General features: G+C 36.2%; 1 protein-coding gene and 1 non-coding gene across 3 annotated transcripts in view; one reads left to right on the top strand and one right to left on the bottom strand.

The window, feature by feature from the left end:
- The window catches only part of CERKL (CERK like autophagy regulator), a 109,789-nt gene that overhangs the window by 74,827 nt on the left and 19,594 nt on the right, over positions 1–15,368 (top strand). For both annotated transcript variants that reach the window (XM_074338823.2, XM_074338817.2), the window contains 2 exons: positions 3,135–3,266; positions 12,779–12,842. In XM_074338823.2, coding sequence (XP_074194924.2) covers positions 3,135–3,266; positions 12,779–12,842 — 196 coding nt within the window. The remainder of the gene's footprint in view (positions 1–3,134; positions 3,267–12,778; positions 12,843–15,368) is intronic.
- Positions 11,070–11,186, bottom strand: LOC141568160 (U5 spliceosomal RNA). The gene has a single exon (XR_012491201.1). It is a non-coding gene; the product is annotated as a U5 spliceosomal RNA (small nuclear RNA).

The raw sequence follows: 15,368 nt of genomic DNA, 5'->3' as shown, positions 1-15,368 counted from the left end.
GCCTCTACTTGAGAAATGAAGCAGTCTTTTGGTTAATTTACCAGGTACGATAAACTTAATTTCGATACTTAATCTGACTCTTGGACTCCAGGTTTTAGAACAAAGTTCTTGTCCTTGTCATGTTTTCAATAATAGTGAGCCCTAGATTTATGTGCAGAGTCCCCCTGGTTAAAGGACAGCAGTACTCTCCTTTATGGTAGCTTTTGTTTGTTTGTTTGTTTTTAAATACCCAATTCAGAATCACACATTGCATTTAGTTGTCTTCTCTTTAGTCTCCTTAATCTGGAATATGTCCTATGCCTTTGTTTTTAATGGCCTTGACATTTTTTAAAGAGTTTAAGGCAGTTATTTTGAGAATACAGTTATTTGTTTGTGTGAGTGTTTCATCATTATAGAGCCACATTATAAACTGTGGGCAGGATTACTGCAGGCGTGGTGGTGTGCCCTTCTGGGTGCTGTGCGTTGTGTATCATGAGGCATATGCATCCATTTGTACCATCAAGGATGTTGTTAACTCTGATCACTTGACTAAGGTGGTGTCTACCAGATTTCCCCACTGTAAATGGGGAAATTTTTACCCTTTGTAATGAGGGCAATAAGGAAAGACAGAGTTTAAGAATAAGTAAATATTGTTCATCAAAGAGCCAACTTGACCTTGTATTTTATGTTGGTCATGTACATATCACAATTTCCCCATATTTTCCACAGTTTTAACTGAGGTGTTACCAGTTTAAGAAGTGAGACCTTTTAGATGCTACACTACCTGACATTTCTATATCAATCCAAATCCTTGTAGTTGTTTATCATTTTCATGGACTTTATCTTCAGAAATGCTGGTAAGCATCAGTAATACTGGTGTACTGTTTTTTCACTAGTTTGATGTGGAATCCAATTATATTTGTAATATTTTAAAGCCCAAAGCCATATATGAATTCCATAAAACATAAGATTATCAAATTGTGGCGTGATTGCCAATTAGATGCAATAGAAGATACAGGACGACTCAAATTTTGATGCAGTGTTGATACATAGATTTTTAGATTTTGGTGTACTATTATCTACTCTCACCATAGAATGTGATGTTATCTAGACAGAGATTGCAATCTCTGTACATGGTAAATTTTAAATTTATTTAAATATTAAATATTTTGGAATAAAAAAAGAATAAGTAAATATTCGATCTTTCATGAGAGTTTTTTTTTTTTTTTTTTGTACAAATGATACAGAAATAGTTAATAGAGGCACATAGAAGAAAATGGGAGTGAGAAGCCAGAGAAGTGAATTCTGTTGGTGATTGTGAAACGCTTCAGTGAGGATGTGGTATTTGAAATGAGCTTTGAAAAAGTGGTAGAATTTTTAGAGAAATGGTCATAGGTGGAGTGGAAAGGAAAAACCATCTGAACAAAGGAAAGCCTAGAATGCCTGGTATTTGGCAAATACATAACACAATGGATCCAAAGCATGGTGGGGAAGCTGAAATAGAACAGGAAAGCTCTGCACTCACTTAGCTTTGTGCATTTGCCCTGCTGGTCTCACTGCTTAATTTCCTCCCTCACTCTACCCCTGCTTTTCTGCTATGGGCTAGGATAAGGTGTGAGGAAGGAGGTAATTTGTGTAGTGAAAATACCACGAACCAAAAGCCCAACTCAGATACTCTCTTCTCCAGGAAGCCTTTTCCAGATCCCTAATAAGAATTAACCTCCCTCCTCTCATACATTTCCATAGTACGCTGTGCCTCTCTGTTAACAAGTCTATTATTCTCTCTTGTACTGTTTCTTTTTATGAATACATCTTCCTCGTTTAAAGCATGAACTATATATTAATTGCTTTGCGCCTCTTCCCAGCACTCGGTACAAATGCTCAATAAATGTTTCTTAATGTGGGTTAGAGAGGAAGGAGAGAGAAAATAGGTTGGAGTTTGTTGGGGGAGGACTCTGAATATCATTTTATGGAGTTCAGGCTTGCATTGCAGGCAGCAGTGAGGATGGCAGCTTTTGAACAATGCAGGGCTGATCAGAGCTGGGACGGAAGAACATCAAACGCCCATGCAGTGGGACCCCAGGGGTAAATACAGAGGATGCAAGGGGTTCAGCATGGTCCCATCACTTTGTCATCCAAAACTCTCCCTGAACTCAAAATAGTATGTGCTATTGAAAGATTTAATTATATCAAGTATGATGAGAAAAAAAATATTATCTCTACTTGCACAAAAAACTGACTTAGGTATAGTGCACATTTTTCATTTGGCTTTAGTAATAGTTTTATTAAAAACGGATGTTAGTCACTTGCTTTTTTAACCTTGAATCCATGTGAGAGCAGCTTACCATAAAACGGTCCCCAGCTTTCTTTTGGCTCCTTGGTCCCTCCTGCCCCTTCCTAATAACAGAAAATTCGCTTTGCACCTGCTCCAACGGGGTTCTAAGTGATAAACATCTTGCAAGCCCAGAAAATTGTAGTATCAAATCTCAGCCCCAACTGTGAGGCAGCACTATCCTTGAATCCCCGCTGAGAGGCGTTGCTTTCCCATTTCCCAGGGGAAGAGTCCTTTCTCCCCTGGCTCCTTTTCAAGCTTGAACTTTGACCTGAATCCTCTTTTTAGCTCCCAGCATGCATTGCTCTGGGTGCGGGCCCTGACCTGGCTCTGGGTGTGCTGTATTCCATTCTGGGCTTATCCATAGGTCAGGCCTAGGTGGCCCTGAGGTCACTGAGGTGCCCAATTCCAATAATGAGCATATTTATCCAAGGAGAGGAAATAGACTTTTCTATTTGCTACAGTCCATTGCTTTTCTCCTTAGAAACAAATGTTAAAGGAGCATTTGATATATTATTTATGATTTGGTAACTACATATAAGCATTGCCAAATATTAAGTTTTTCATTCACATCTTCCTTTATAAAATTAAATGCTTTGTTATAAGTAATGATTTATGTTAAGAGGGATATTCTTATTTCACTGCTAGGAAATGTAAATGTTTTAATATAATGCCATATTTAGGAAAACTCTTGTAAGAATTTCAAATAAAAATAACATACAATTTCAATAGGTATGTAACATTCTAACTGGACTTGGTATTAAAGGGAAAGAAAAAATTCTGACAGAGACTTTATAATTTTTTCTTTATGCTTGCTTCTTAGGTTTTTCCAACAGGCCAAAGTCATTAAAAATATTCCTTAACCCCCAAAGCCACAAAAAAGAAGCTACCCAAGTCTATTATGAGAAGGTTGAACCACTGTTGAAGATTACAGGAATAAAGACAGATGTAATAAGTAAGTCATTTTCACAATATAATTTGGTATTTTTTTTTTAAAAAATCACACTTCAGGAAGCAAAATAACCCACATTTGTTTCAATCCAAATTTAGGAAGCTACTTGTCATATTTAAAGCTTTTTAAATGTGTCTCCATAACCTCTAGTGCAGCCTGCTCCAGGATTATAACTTAATTATTTTGTGTTTTCTTTTTCATTGTGTTTTTTAAATTAGAATATCAGTATTTTCTCTTGAGACCTTTTTTGCAGACTTTAAAATAATTTGGTATGACTTTAAAGGAAGCTGCACACTTTTTGATATCTTCATTGACATGTTTGCAATTTACACATTATTTCTGCAGTTTGGCAAGCAACTGATTTTTGCTCACTTAAATGTTTGATGTCTTTCCACGGGATCCTTCATTAGGTGGTTTTTGTTCTGACTCTGACCCCTGCTGGTTAGGTCAAAACTAAGCACTTAACTACTGATTTGCGATGAATTTAGAGAAGCCAGAAGCTTAAATTTATTGTCTGAAATAAGAAAAGTGCTTGGGTTTGTGCCTAGGAAAATAGAAATTTGCTCATGCTGAAATTAAAAGAAAGAAGATTAGTAAAAGCCTTTTCAACTTTTTAAATTTGGTGACCAATGTCCTTTGGTTCCTTGAGACTCTTATTTTTCCCATGGGGAGGTAGACTGATGAGGGTTGATGCTGTTGAGAACCACACCCTCAATTTTTCTGGTTTTATTTCTATGTAGTTTCACTAACACACAGTGTACATTTGTAATAAATTTTAATTGATGAGGAGAACGGAATAATAAGCCTACTCAGGAGACAAGTCCAGAGTGCAGTTGGAATCTTCTAGTCCTAATTGTAAATTGCTGGGGAAGGGATTCAGAGTGATCTGATTTTGCTGAGCTGTAACCACAGAAGAGGAGTCTTGTAATGTTACTAAGATAAGCCCGTGCCTCATGACTTCATGGCTTGGGATAAAAGGAAGCTCCTAAGAATGATTGAATTAATGAATGAATAAATAAATAAATGGCAATCTTTGTGGGAAAATCAGCCAGCCCAAAAGGCACCTATCACAATGGAGACTCAAGAGAAACCACTGTGAAAAACTAAAGAGGAATTTCTGAATTAAAGTAAAATCATAATGAAGGAGTTAACCTTTCATCTTTGTGGCTTTTGACTTTACTTAGACATGATTCATAGGGAAAAGAAACAACAAAGATCTATCATTCCTTCCCACTGAAGATTTTCAAAGATTGGCCCAAGGAAAAGTGTGAAATTTATATTAGGATGAGACAATTAAAAGGGGAATAAACTTATTGGCAAACTCTATAACATTTATTTTGTTTCATTGATTTAATGGTCAGAACTGTTTCATGTGGATATTACTATATGCCATTCAGTTAAAGAAGCTCTTGTTGAATGTTTTGTTAAGCACTGTGCAGAATGAATAAGCTATACTTGAGTGCTCTCGAGTGACCTTTAGTTTATTAGAGATTCAAATAGATATTTAAAATAAATGTAATTGGAATATACAGAAAAGAACTGTGGTATTTCAGGGAGGGATATTAATTTTGACCAGAAGACTCAAGGAAAGTATTTGAACTGGACAGTTTTGGAGAATCAGAGAAAGCAAAATGGTTTCCTGTGCGTAAGCAGCAGAAGAAAAGTAAGGAAAAGGAAGGCAAACTAGCAGGCACATCCAGGTGGTGTGTGTGTGTGTGTGTGTGTGTGTGTGTGTGTGTGTGTGTGTGTGTGTGTGTTGTGTTCTGTTGTGTGTTGTACCCCTAATAACTTGGGAGTTCTTTCATAACTTTTCTTGCCCTTCCTCAATTTTGACCTCATCTTAAGTCTGGCCCTTTCCATCATCATAAAATGTTTGCCAGTGGATTGGATGCTTTTTTATTCAAATCTAATGGAATAGGGAAAGGTGTATGTATGTGAGAGATCCAATGTTCTTTAATCCTGAACAAGGATTCACATTTCTTCCCTTGAGTTTAATTGTCCTAATTTAGTATATGTGCCTAACCTGGAGCCATCACTCTCTTAACTATCAAGACCCTTCCCATGGGCTGAGGGTGGGACCCCCTTTTCCTGAAGGCTGAGAAGTCTTGAGCTGAATCGGGGTTCTATTAGGGAGGAAAAAGGGCAAATTGGCCTTTGGGCAGGCTCCCAGCAATGTGCACTGGAGGAAGTTTGAGTCTCGATTATGGATGGGTCATTATGCTCCTATACTCAAGAGTTTACTCAATTTACTCATCATGTATTGATCCAGAGTTGGTATAAATTTTTTTATTATAGTGTTGTAATCTGGTTTAGCAAAGATGATTCTGCCAGCAGAATAGAGATTAGAAAGGAAGAGAGATTGGAGGAAAGGAAACTAGTACAGAGGTCTGAACTTAGGCAAAGATAATGATACGAATGTGCTTTCCTTCCTAAAACAATTGTATTGGAGAGAAAAATAGTATGTTCTAGGGCTTCCCCTCCCCAAATTTGTAAATGTTATTGAATACTAAATTTTAACACAACATAAAATTAGAATATTACATAAATCAAATTTAGAATTTATTTATATATTTGCGCAGAATGACTAATTATTAGCTGCTTAACACTCCTCCTACAGGCAAAATTATAAAACTGCATCTTTTGCTTACGAAACCATTTTTCTATGTATATTGGCTAAATATTTATATAAAAATGTTTCCTATTTTGTGTAAAGGACTGAAAACGTGGCTACTTGGAAAGTTTTAGAATCCTCATGCCTATTCTCACAGTGTAGTTTTGTAGTTTGAATAAGGTAATATATTTGAAACTACCTTTTGTATTATAAAGTGCTATAGAAATATGATCATAACGTACATTTCAGGTTCATAAAATTATGTAATAGTAAGATTCAATTCACATTTCATTAGAAAGAAAATATATCTTATATGAAAGAGTAAAGCAGAAAGAATATATATTTTGTGCATGTCCAGTATGACTATTATTTCAATGTATCTTATGTACATTGCTGAGTCCAAATGGAACTTGAATTACATAATAAATTCTATAAATGATTAATTCATTAGAAGATAGTGCTATACAAATGAGGAATGACTTAAAAAATTATAGCTAGATATATTCATTATATTTTTTCTATACATTTCTTTAAAAAAATGAATCTCTCCATAGTAATAAAAATATACTTGCTGTTTTCATTGTGGCTTGTGCTGCTACTTTGTTTCTGAGTATATGTCAGCATCTTTAGAAATAGATGACCTAAAGTTGCATCCCCACATAGCCAATGCAATGTCTTATTTCATAATGGTTCAGAAAAGTTCTGGAAAAAACTAGAAAGAACTGAATTACTTTTCCTAATAACCTGTTGGTATATGAATCAAAGAAAGGCATGAGTGGTAGGCCGATGCTGACATATGGTATTTCTTTCTCTTCCTGATCAAACAGAGCAGACTTTAGGAATTAGACCATTAAAGGTATGAGGAATGTTGAGAGGAAAATTCAGAGAATAATGAAGTGAAAAAGTCAAGACAGCTGAGAAATTAAATTGGAAAGAACTTGAGAGGCCATCTAGTTCAATTTTGTCCATGTGGTAGAGTGTAGGTGTGTGGCATTCCTCATGGGTGACCACCCAGCCTTGGCTTGGGCACCCTATGGTTGAGTCAGCTGTTGTTGGACATTATTGGACATTGTTGATAGACATCCTTATCTTGAGTTCAGGGTCACTGTGCCTTTGTGCAGATTAGAAAAGGACACCTTCTTTGTGCTGAGTTATAAAAAGATGACTTTTGGGCTGATTCAGCCCAAGGTCACCTACCATGTTGAATAGGTGTACTGGCTGGGTTGCAAACTCACCTGCCTCTTTGGCCAAATGCCTTTATGCAAGGCATAAACTGCACAACATGAAGAATTTGTGAGCTGACATTTGCTTCCTTGCAGTTTTTGTCCATTAGAGCTAATATTATCTTTTGTGATAATACAAAATAAATGGAATAAATGTGTCCCATCTTGTGTATAATAATCATTGAGATATTGGAAAACAGGTATAATGACTATTTTTTAAAAAGATTTTTATTTAAAAACATAGTTGACATACAACATTATATCAGTTTCAGGTGTACACTATAGTTATTCAACATTTATACACCTAAAGAAGGGATCTCCATGATGAGTCCAGCAACCATCTGACACCGTACTATGCTATTACAGTATTATTGACTGTATTTTCTATGTTTTACATTACATCCCCATGACTTGTTTTATATCTGGAAATTTGAACCTCCTATTCCCCATCCCCCCCTTTAATTTTTAAATTATAGTTGACATTCAGTATTATTTTATATTAATTTCAGCTGTACAGAGTAGTGGTTAGACATTTATATAATTGAAGAAGTGATCCCCCTGACTAGTTTAATACACACCTGGCACTATACGTAGTTATTACCATATAATTAACTGTATTCCCTATGCTTTACTTTACATCCCTATGACTATTTTGTGACTACCAATTTGTGCTTCTTAATCCCTTCACCTTTTTCACCCTGTCCCCCACCTCCTATCCCATCTATTATCCTGATAAATCTAGTACCCATCTGACACCATACATAGTTATTACAATATTATTGACTATATTCCTTTGCTATACCTTACATCCCCATGACTACTTTGTAACAACCAATTTGTGCTTCTTAATCCCTTTCCCTTTTCTACCCATCCCCCAACCCCCTCCTTTCTGGCCACCATCAAAATATTCTCTGTATCCATGAGTTAGTTAATTTTATTCTTAGATTCCACATATAAATGAAATAACATTGCATCTGTCTTTCTCTGTCTGACATACTTCACTCCGCACAATACCCTTCAGGTCCATCCATGCCACTGCAGATGGTGAGAACCCATTTCCTTCCATGGCCGAGCAATATTCCATCGTATATATGTACCACCTACTCTTTATGCATTCTTCCATCGACAGACACCCTGGTTGCCTCCACATCTTGGTTATTGTAAATAATGCTGCAATGAACATATGGATGCACATGTCCTCTTGAAGTAGCATTTTGGATTTTTTACAGATAAATACCTAGAAGTGGGGTTACTAGGTCCTTCTTTGGTTCTTGTTATAGCCTTTGTTTTAAAGTCTGTTTTGTCTGGTAAAAGTGTTACTACCCCGGTTTTTATTGTTTTGTTTTAAATTTCTATTTTCATGAAATATCTTTTTCCATCCCTTTACTTTCAGTCTGTGTCTTTCAATCTCAAGTGAGTCTCTTGTAGGCGGCATGGAGGTATGGAGTTGGGTGTGTGGGGGGGGTGTGTCTCAGTGAATCACCAGGGTGGAGCGAGCAGAGCTCACTAGACCAATTCAGATTCAGATTTGGCCATGGGTGTGGGTAGGTGGGAGCTCAACACAGAAAAGATGGCACCTGCCTGCTGACTACGTGGGTGGAAGACCTCACACAGGGAAAATGACAACTGTCCCTCCAGTTCTCGCTCTGAAGCCACACTGCTCAGTTTCTCCCTGTATGTCTCCAACCACCCTCCCTCAAGTTATTATCCCTCCCCTGGAGCCTAGGGTGAGTGCCTGTGAGTGAGTGAGTCTGTGCATGAGCCCTTTAAGAGGACATCTGGGTTTCCCCACAGCCTTCTGTCCCACCCTGATGGTTAGAATCCCCACTGTTTTTCAAAGCCAGATGTTGTGAAGGCTGTTCTTCCTGACACCAGTACTCTGGGCTGGGGAGCGTGGTGTGGGGCTGGGGTCCCTTGCTCCTCCAGGGGGAACCTCAGTTGCCAAGATATCCCTCCTGATTTTCAACTGCCACACAGAAGTTTGGGTCTGGCCTGTTTTGCATCTCTGCCCCTCCTATCAGTCTCAACGTGACTTCTTTTTTTATATTCTTAGTTACAGGACTTCTGTCCAGCTACACTTCAGATGGTTTTCCAGGTTGATTGTTCTATAAATTGGTTGTAATTTTGATGTGTTCATGGGATGAGGCAAGCACAGCATTTATCTATTCCACTTTCTTGGCTCTTATAATGACTATTCTTGATCTCTCTTGTTGGTGATAGGCAGTTTCATCTCCTTCAGTCAATTTTTGTAGTAACAGAGGTGCCAAACCTTATGCTTATTATCATTATCATAATCAGACACTTTTCTGAATGCAGCCTTGATCTTCACCAGCTCAGGGCTTATGGGAGTGTCTAGTCACCAGAAAACTTTTCTCTGCTAGCCTTGGGCAGACTTGTCAGCAAAGTGGGGTTTGTTGTTACTTTCTTTTTTTTCTCCTTCTTGCATCATGGCCTAGCTGTTGGCATTTTTACCAAGTCTCCTCTTTAATCATTTCTTTTTGGCTCTTTGTGTCTCTCCTTGAAACATTCCCTTCCTTGGAGATGACTCTTGTTATTCCTGATCTTGACCAGCACAAATCTAGGCAGTTTGATAAAACTGAGTCAGAAAAGATGCTAGTAGGTGGAGGCATTACTTCCTTCCAATTTTACCTGCATTTTGTTAAAAATCTGGATAGTAAATGTTCTTGCATTATAGCCAAATCTAGAGAGATAGGAAGAATTCTGGGTGAAAGATTTTTTTTATTATCCCTTAAATAATTGTGGATGTATATGGCTGATCCCGTTTCTAATCATCAGATGTCAGGGAGTTGGAACTTTATCCCTGGGAATGGTAAAGAGTCAAGAATGGAGTTTATATAGGGAAGTAATATGATTTAATATGTGTTTGAGAAATATCATTCTTGCTAGAGTAGGATAAATGTTGCAGAGAAACTGGAGAAAAGGCTATTGTCATACACACATTCAGATGGTCATGACTATATCTAGGGCACATGATTGAGGAATGTTGGGATGCTGCAACATAATTTAAGACAGAAACAACTGGCCTTGACTATGGAATGGTTGTGGAGAGTGAAGGAGAGGGATAATCTAGGAAGAAGTCATTTTTTCTGTCTTACTCAGTGGGGAGTGGATTATGGAACACACAGAGAACAATATGTTTGAGAGGAAATATATTTCAAGGTGGAAATGATGGACTACTCTTTGAGCTTACTAAGTTGGAAGCACCTACAGGACAGGAAAGAAAATGACATCTCAGTTTCTTATCCAATTGTAGAATTTTATCACCAGACCGAAAAACGTTTCAAATCCAAATGAAATCGTCTGATTTTACTTTACTTTACTTTTTAGCCTATTTCCTCATCAGCATTCAATATCAACCTCAAGGCATTACTCTCTTACAGTTTTATCTTCCTGAGGAAGTAATATTTAAACTGAAGGTTAGGGTGGGGTTTCCCAGTAATGACAACTGTGTGTTTGAAGACTTGTAAATAATGGAGACTCCAAGTTTCCTATATGGAAGGGCATAGAGTATTAATCTCATTGGAAAAGGAAAGTAGATGAAAAAAGAAGCTAGTAACCTTCTTTTGAACTGCATTTGCCCAGCAGTCCACACTTTATGTTCATTTGGAGTGGCATGATTTGAATCTGGCTTTCTGATGCCAGAGCCCATGATATCCTATCTAAATACATATTTCAACTCCTTTTACTGTATCTAAATAGTAGTCCATATTACTTTCTGTTCTTTTCCCCTACATTATTTTTCCTTATAATCACTTATTACTACGTTATATTGTATATATTTTTTTAAATTAGTGTATATTGCCTGTCTCCAGAATTTAATCATTTTGTTCATTGTCCTAATATATTGTGGTCAGGTTTCTTTCAACTTTTCTGTCTCTTTGTTCCAGATCAGCAATTTTAACTTATATACAATTCACTCAAAAACTTAACTCTTCCTGGATAATTTGCATCAGTATATAATCAAATTCCACCTGCAAAAGCAAAGGAAAAATAAACTATTATTTCACTCCATGGAAATCTTTACTAAAAGGCGAAAGATTTATGCGATTTGCAGAGAAACCAGAGTATAAACTGTTATTTCATATTTTACCTAAATAAAGATGGCATTGAGCTTAACATATTTTAAAGCTAATTTTGTATTGGATTTGAAAAGCTTTGCCAAAGTAAACTTTGGTATAAAAGCAAGACTGAATAAACTCATTCTCAGCATAAATATTTCTTCATAATATCCTTAATTATTTTTTAAATTGTATTAAATTTATTGAGGTTACATTTCAAGTGTACTATTCTATAATATATCATCTATATATTGCAGTGTGTATCCACCACCCAGAGTCTACTCTCCTTCCATCACCATAAATTTGACCCCCTTTACCCTTTTCCATGTCCCACCCACCCCTCTTGTCCTCTGGTAACCACCATACTATTATGTGTCTATGAGTTTCCGTTTGTTTGTCTTCTTCATTTGTTGCTTTCAGTTTTTAATGTGTCTATGTGAGATATTATTTGCATTTAAAATTGCAAATACTTACTGACGTTATAAATGAATGATCAACACACAATCATTTATGATAACTTAAATTTCCAAGCTTATAGCTTTCTTCTGATTAGAATTTAATGTAGAGAGGTTATATTCATGTGAATATAACAGCATTTGAATAAACTATGGGAGAATTAGAGTGTAATGCTGATGGATACAGAATGATTCTTTTAGACACCAAGACTAATAATTTTTAACAATATCTAAAAACATTGTAGGAAAAGCCTGAACCATGCTGGCACCAGGGACAGACAGGCATGAAAGATTAATGTAATCTCGCATATAATGATGCACATTCTTACACAAAAAATCCATCTGCAATGTCATGTCAGTCAGCAGAAATCTTTGATGGGTGGATACAGCTGGGCTGTCTCTTCTGGCAGAGTTGCCCTAGAAAATGCTAAATGTGGTTGGGACGCTTAGTGCCATCTGCAGTGTGCCAGTTTATCCTGTCGTCACTGGCATTTACAATACTGCATAGGGCATCATGGCTGTAGAGACAGAGATAGGGAGTGACAGATTCATTTCCTTGGAGGATCCAGCTCTGGTGGGCCTGTGCCACCCTCCTCCTTGGCTTTGGGTCTGTTATCACTGGTGTTGGCTTTGCTTCATCTTTTCACATCCAACTCCTCCTCTTTTTAGTCTAGCAGTTCCAGATACACATTCTTCTAGTATGTAAATCTTACACTAACCTTTCAACTAATTTATTCATGTAAGGTTGCCAGAGTGATTTAACATTGAGTGTTTGATGCCAGCTAATGTGCCTTATTTTCAAAATACTACTGCTCTTAGGCTTCTGATTTAAAGGAAATGTGTCTTATTTAAGGAACACCAAACAGACAGGCACTAGGATAAATTATCTAACTGTTCTGTGTGGGGTATCCCCAAATGACTTATGTACTTGGAACAAATATATGACCCTTTTTTACATAAAGCTATAAAACACATCAGGCAAGTAACACTTAATCCTCTTTCCCATGATTAAAATATAAATATTCAAGAATAAATGTTGTTTTATGACCTGACCATATGTTTATCATATTTTTTTTTGCCAAACCAAGTTAAAAAGTGTAGATCATTGTTTAAAACTTTCCCTTTTTTTCTGTTTTTTTTTCAATAGTAACAGAGTATGAAGGGCACGCTCTGTCACTGCTAAAGGAATGTGAACTACAGGGATTTGATGGGTAGGTTATATTATTAATCTATGTATGTCCTATAGCTTATGTTATTAAATGTCTTCATTAGTTTTTGGGACCTTTAATTTTTAAATATCTGTGATGTATGTAATTAGACTCTATTTCTTTCATATCTGTCTAATAACAATTAATGATAATGATAATATGGCATGGTCATCTGCCTCTCAGGATTGAGCATAGGAAAGCAAAAGGAGAAATCTAATTGTACAACGTAAGTACTAGGAAATTACAGTCTCGCTTATACTTACCTAATGTGCATACGTTTGCATCTATAGTCTCGAATGCTTGGCTTTAACTATGTATCTAGAAAAGCATTGGTGGAAGATACTATGTTGGTCATCTACTATGTTGGTCATCTATGGTCATAGCATAACTACTATGATCCTCTTTTGCAACTTTATTGATAGTGTTAATAGGTACCACCTGGTTATTTGATTGATTGAGGGTAAATATTTTATAAAAATCAATATATTATTTTCAGAATGAACAAAAGATGTTAATTTTAATTATCTTTTATAATTTAGTGGCTGCCCAATATGTGTGCCATTCACACTAGGCATTAGAAACTTGTTTGCAATACACTGCTAGAGTGTGTTGCAAGTACTCACTGAATTGTAAATATTAGAAACAAGGCAAGTGACATATGCTTTAATAGCAACTTTTAAAAATTAGGTGAATCAGTTTGCTAAAGTGCTAGATTGATATGTAACACAAAAACATATTCTTTCAGGGAAGATTTTTTTTTTTTTTTTGTGGCAAGGGGAGCTATTTCAGAGTTTTAAAAGGTGGCAAGTATGCGAGTTATTTGTGTCACATGGTGATGGGCGGGGGCAACAAAATACTCAGGTTATCAGGAAGGGCAGTTGGGTTTTTCAACCCAAATGAAAGATTTTACTCTTCTTCCCAAAGAAGTATTAGAATGCTGTAGGGAGGAAAGTAATGTAATCAAAATGGAGCCTTAACAGGGCTGTTTTTCAGAAACACAATATTTTTCTTGGTGAGGAAAAAATATTAGTGGATGAAGAAGAAAGTTTGGTAAATAAAATGATTTTTCAAAAAGGAATTTAATAGAGAGGAGTAAATCTAGACAGCAATATTATATAAATATTGAAGATGAGGTACGTCATACCTTCAGAGGTTTATACTTAGAGCTAGACAGATTGATTGATAGACTACATTTAGGAAATTATCTTGCAAATATACAATCTAAGAAAAGGAATTGGGGGAATCATACTCACTGCCTTAAAATGCTGTATCGTACTGAAACGCAGCATGTGAGTATATATAAGTGTGGCTGCATTTCAAATAAGTTTTTGCTTCAGAACATGATTATATAAATAATGAAAATAACAGATGTCATAGGAACTAGACCTGGTCTCGCCCATCAGCATTTTGAGGTGTTCTGCTAAAAGTTGTATCTATAAGTAAGTTCCATTGGTAATTATACTATGCCAGGATCAAGAAGAACTCTACGGAATGATGAGAAGCCTATTGCTTAAGTGCAGTACAGTAATTTTTTTCTTTTTACCTGGACATGTTTAATTCTTGTTTATCTCACAGAGCAGGTATTGTTATTTTTCAGTGTGGCACTAAAAAGAGATATAGATCCTTTAGTCATTACCTACTTTTTAAAAAGCACATAGTTTGGCCTAATCATTAATTAGCTGTTTATAAACTCTACAGCATGCTTATTTATTTAAAACTTATAATAATTTTAAATTTCTATTGAAAGTCATCGATTTTCTAAGATCCTTTAAATAGCTCATTTATTTCCATGGGCCCAATTTTTCCAGTAGGAAATGATAATGGTGGTGGTTGGGATAACTATCTTAATAAAAGGGTAATTTTAAGTCACTCTACTTAGAATTGCATAGACAGGTCTATGAGGAGAACGATGGAAACATAGTTTCTTAAGGCACTTCAAAAGAACAATTCTCTAACAAGTAGAACTTTTTGAAAATGGAATGCACCACGTTCATGAGTTCCCTGTTCCTGAATCTGTTCAAAGAGTGGCTACATAGGAGCACTTTTTGAGGAATAAATACGGAAAACTCAAGGATGGGATAAGATAACCTCAATATTCTATGGTGTTTTGATGAAGAAGGGACTCCCATTCCTTCAAGAACTTGAGCTTGAAGCATCTCAACCTGACCCTAGTGACTGGAGCTGTTGACAGGGAGTAATTAGAAAAATCACCTAAAGGTTTTTAGACACAGAGAGGTTAAGATCTAAGAACGATTCTATGTATGTTATTCAGTAAAGCAAAATGACTTGGTAAATAACATTTAAGAAATGTTATTTGCTAAGGTTAATGAGGTACATATGTTTCTATGAAGACGCTGACATATTTCTAAAGCCAACAGGAACAGTGTATCAATACTCATCTGTGACAGCTGGTATGTAACTCCAGTGTATTCTAGCAAACAGATCCACTGCTAAAATTGTAGGAGCGTCAGCTTCTGTATTGCCCTCTATTTATATTGGGTCTGAATAGGAAGTTTTGTAAAGGCAAAG

The sequence above is a fragment of the Rhinolophus sinicus genome, chromosome 17, assembly GCF_057876585.1.
Source record: "Rhinolophus sinicus isolate RSI-liver-muscle chromosome 17, RSI-T2T, whole genome shotgun sequence".
NCBI lineage: Eukaryota > Metazoa > Chordata > Mammalia > Chiroptera > Rhinolophidae > Rhinolophus > Rhinolophus sinicus.
This window is presented reverse-complemented; position numbering and strand designations above follow the sequence as displayed.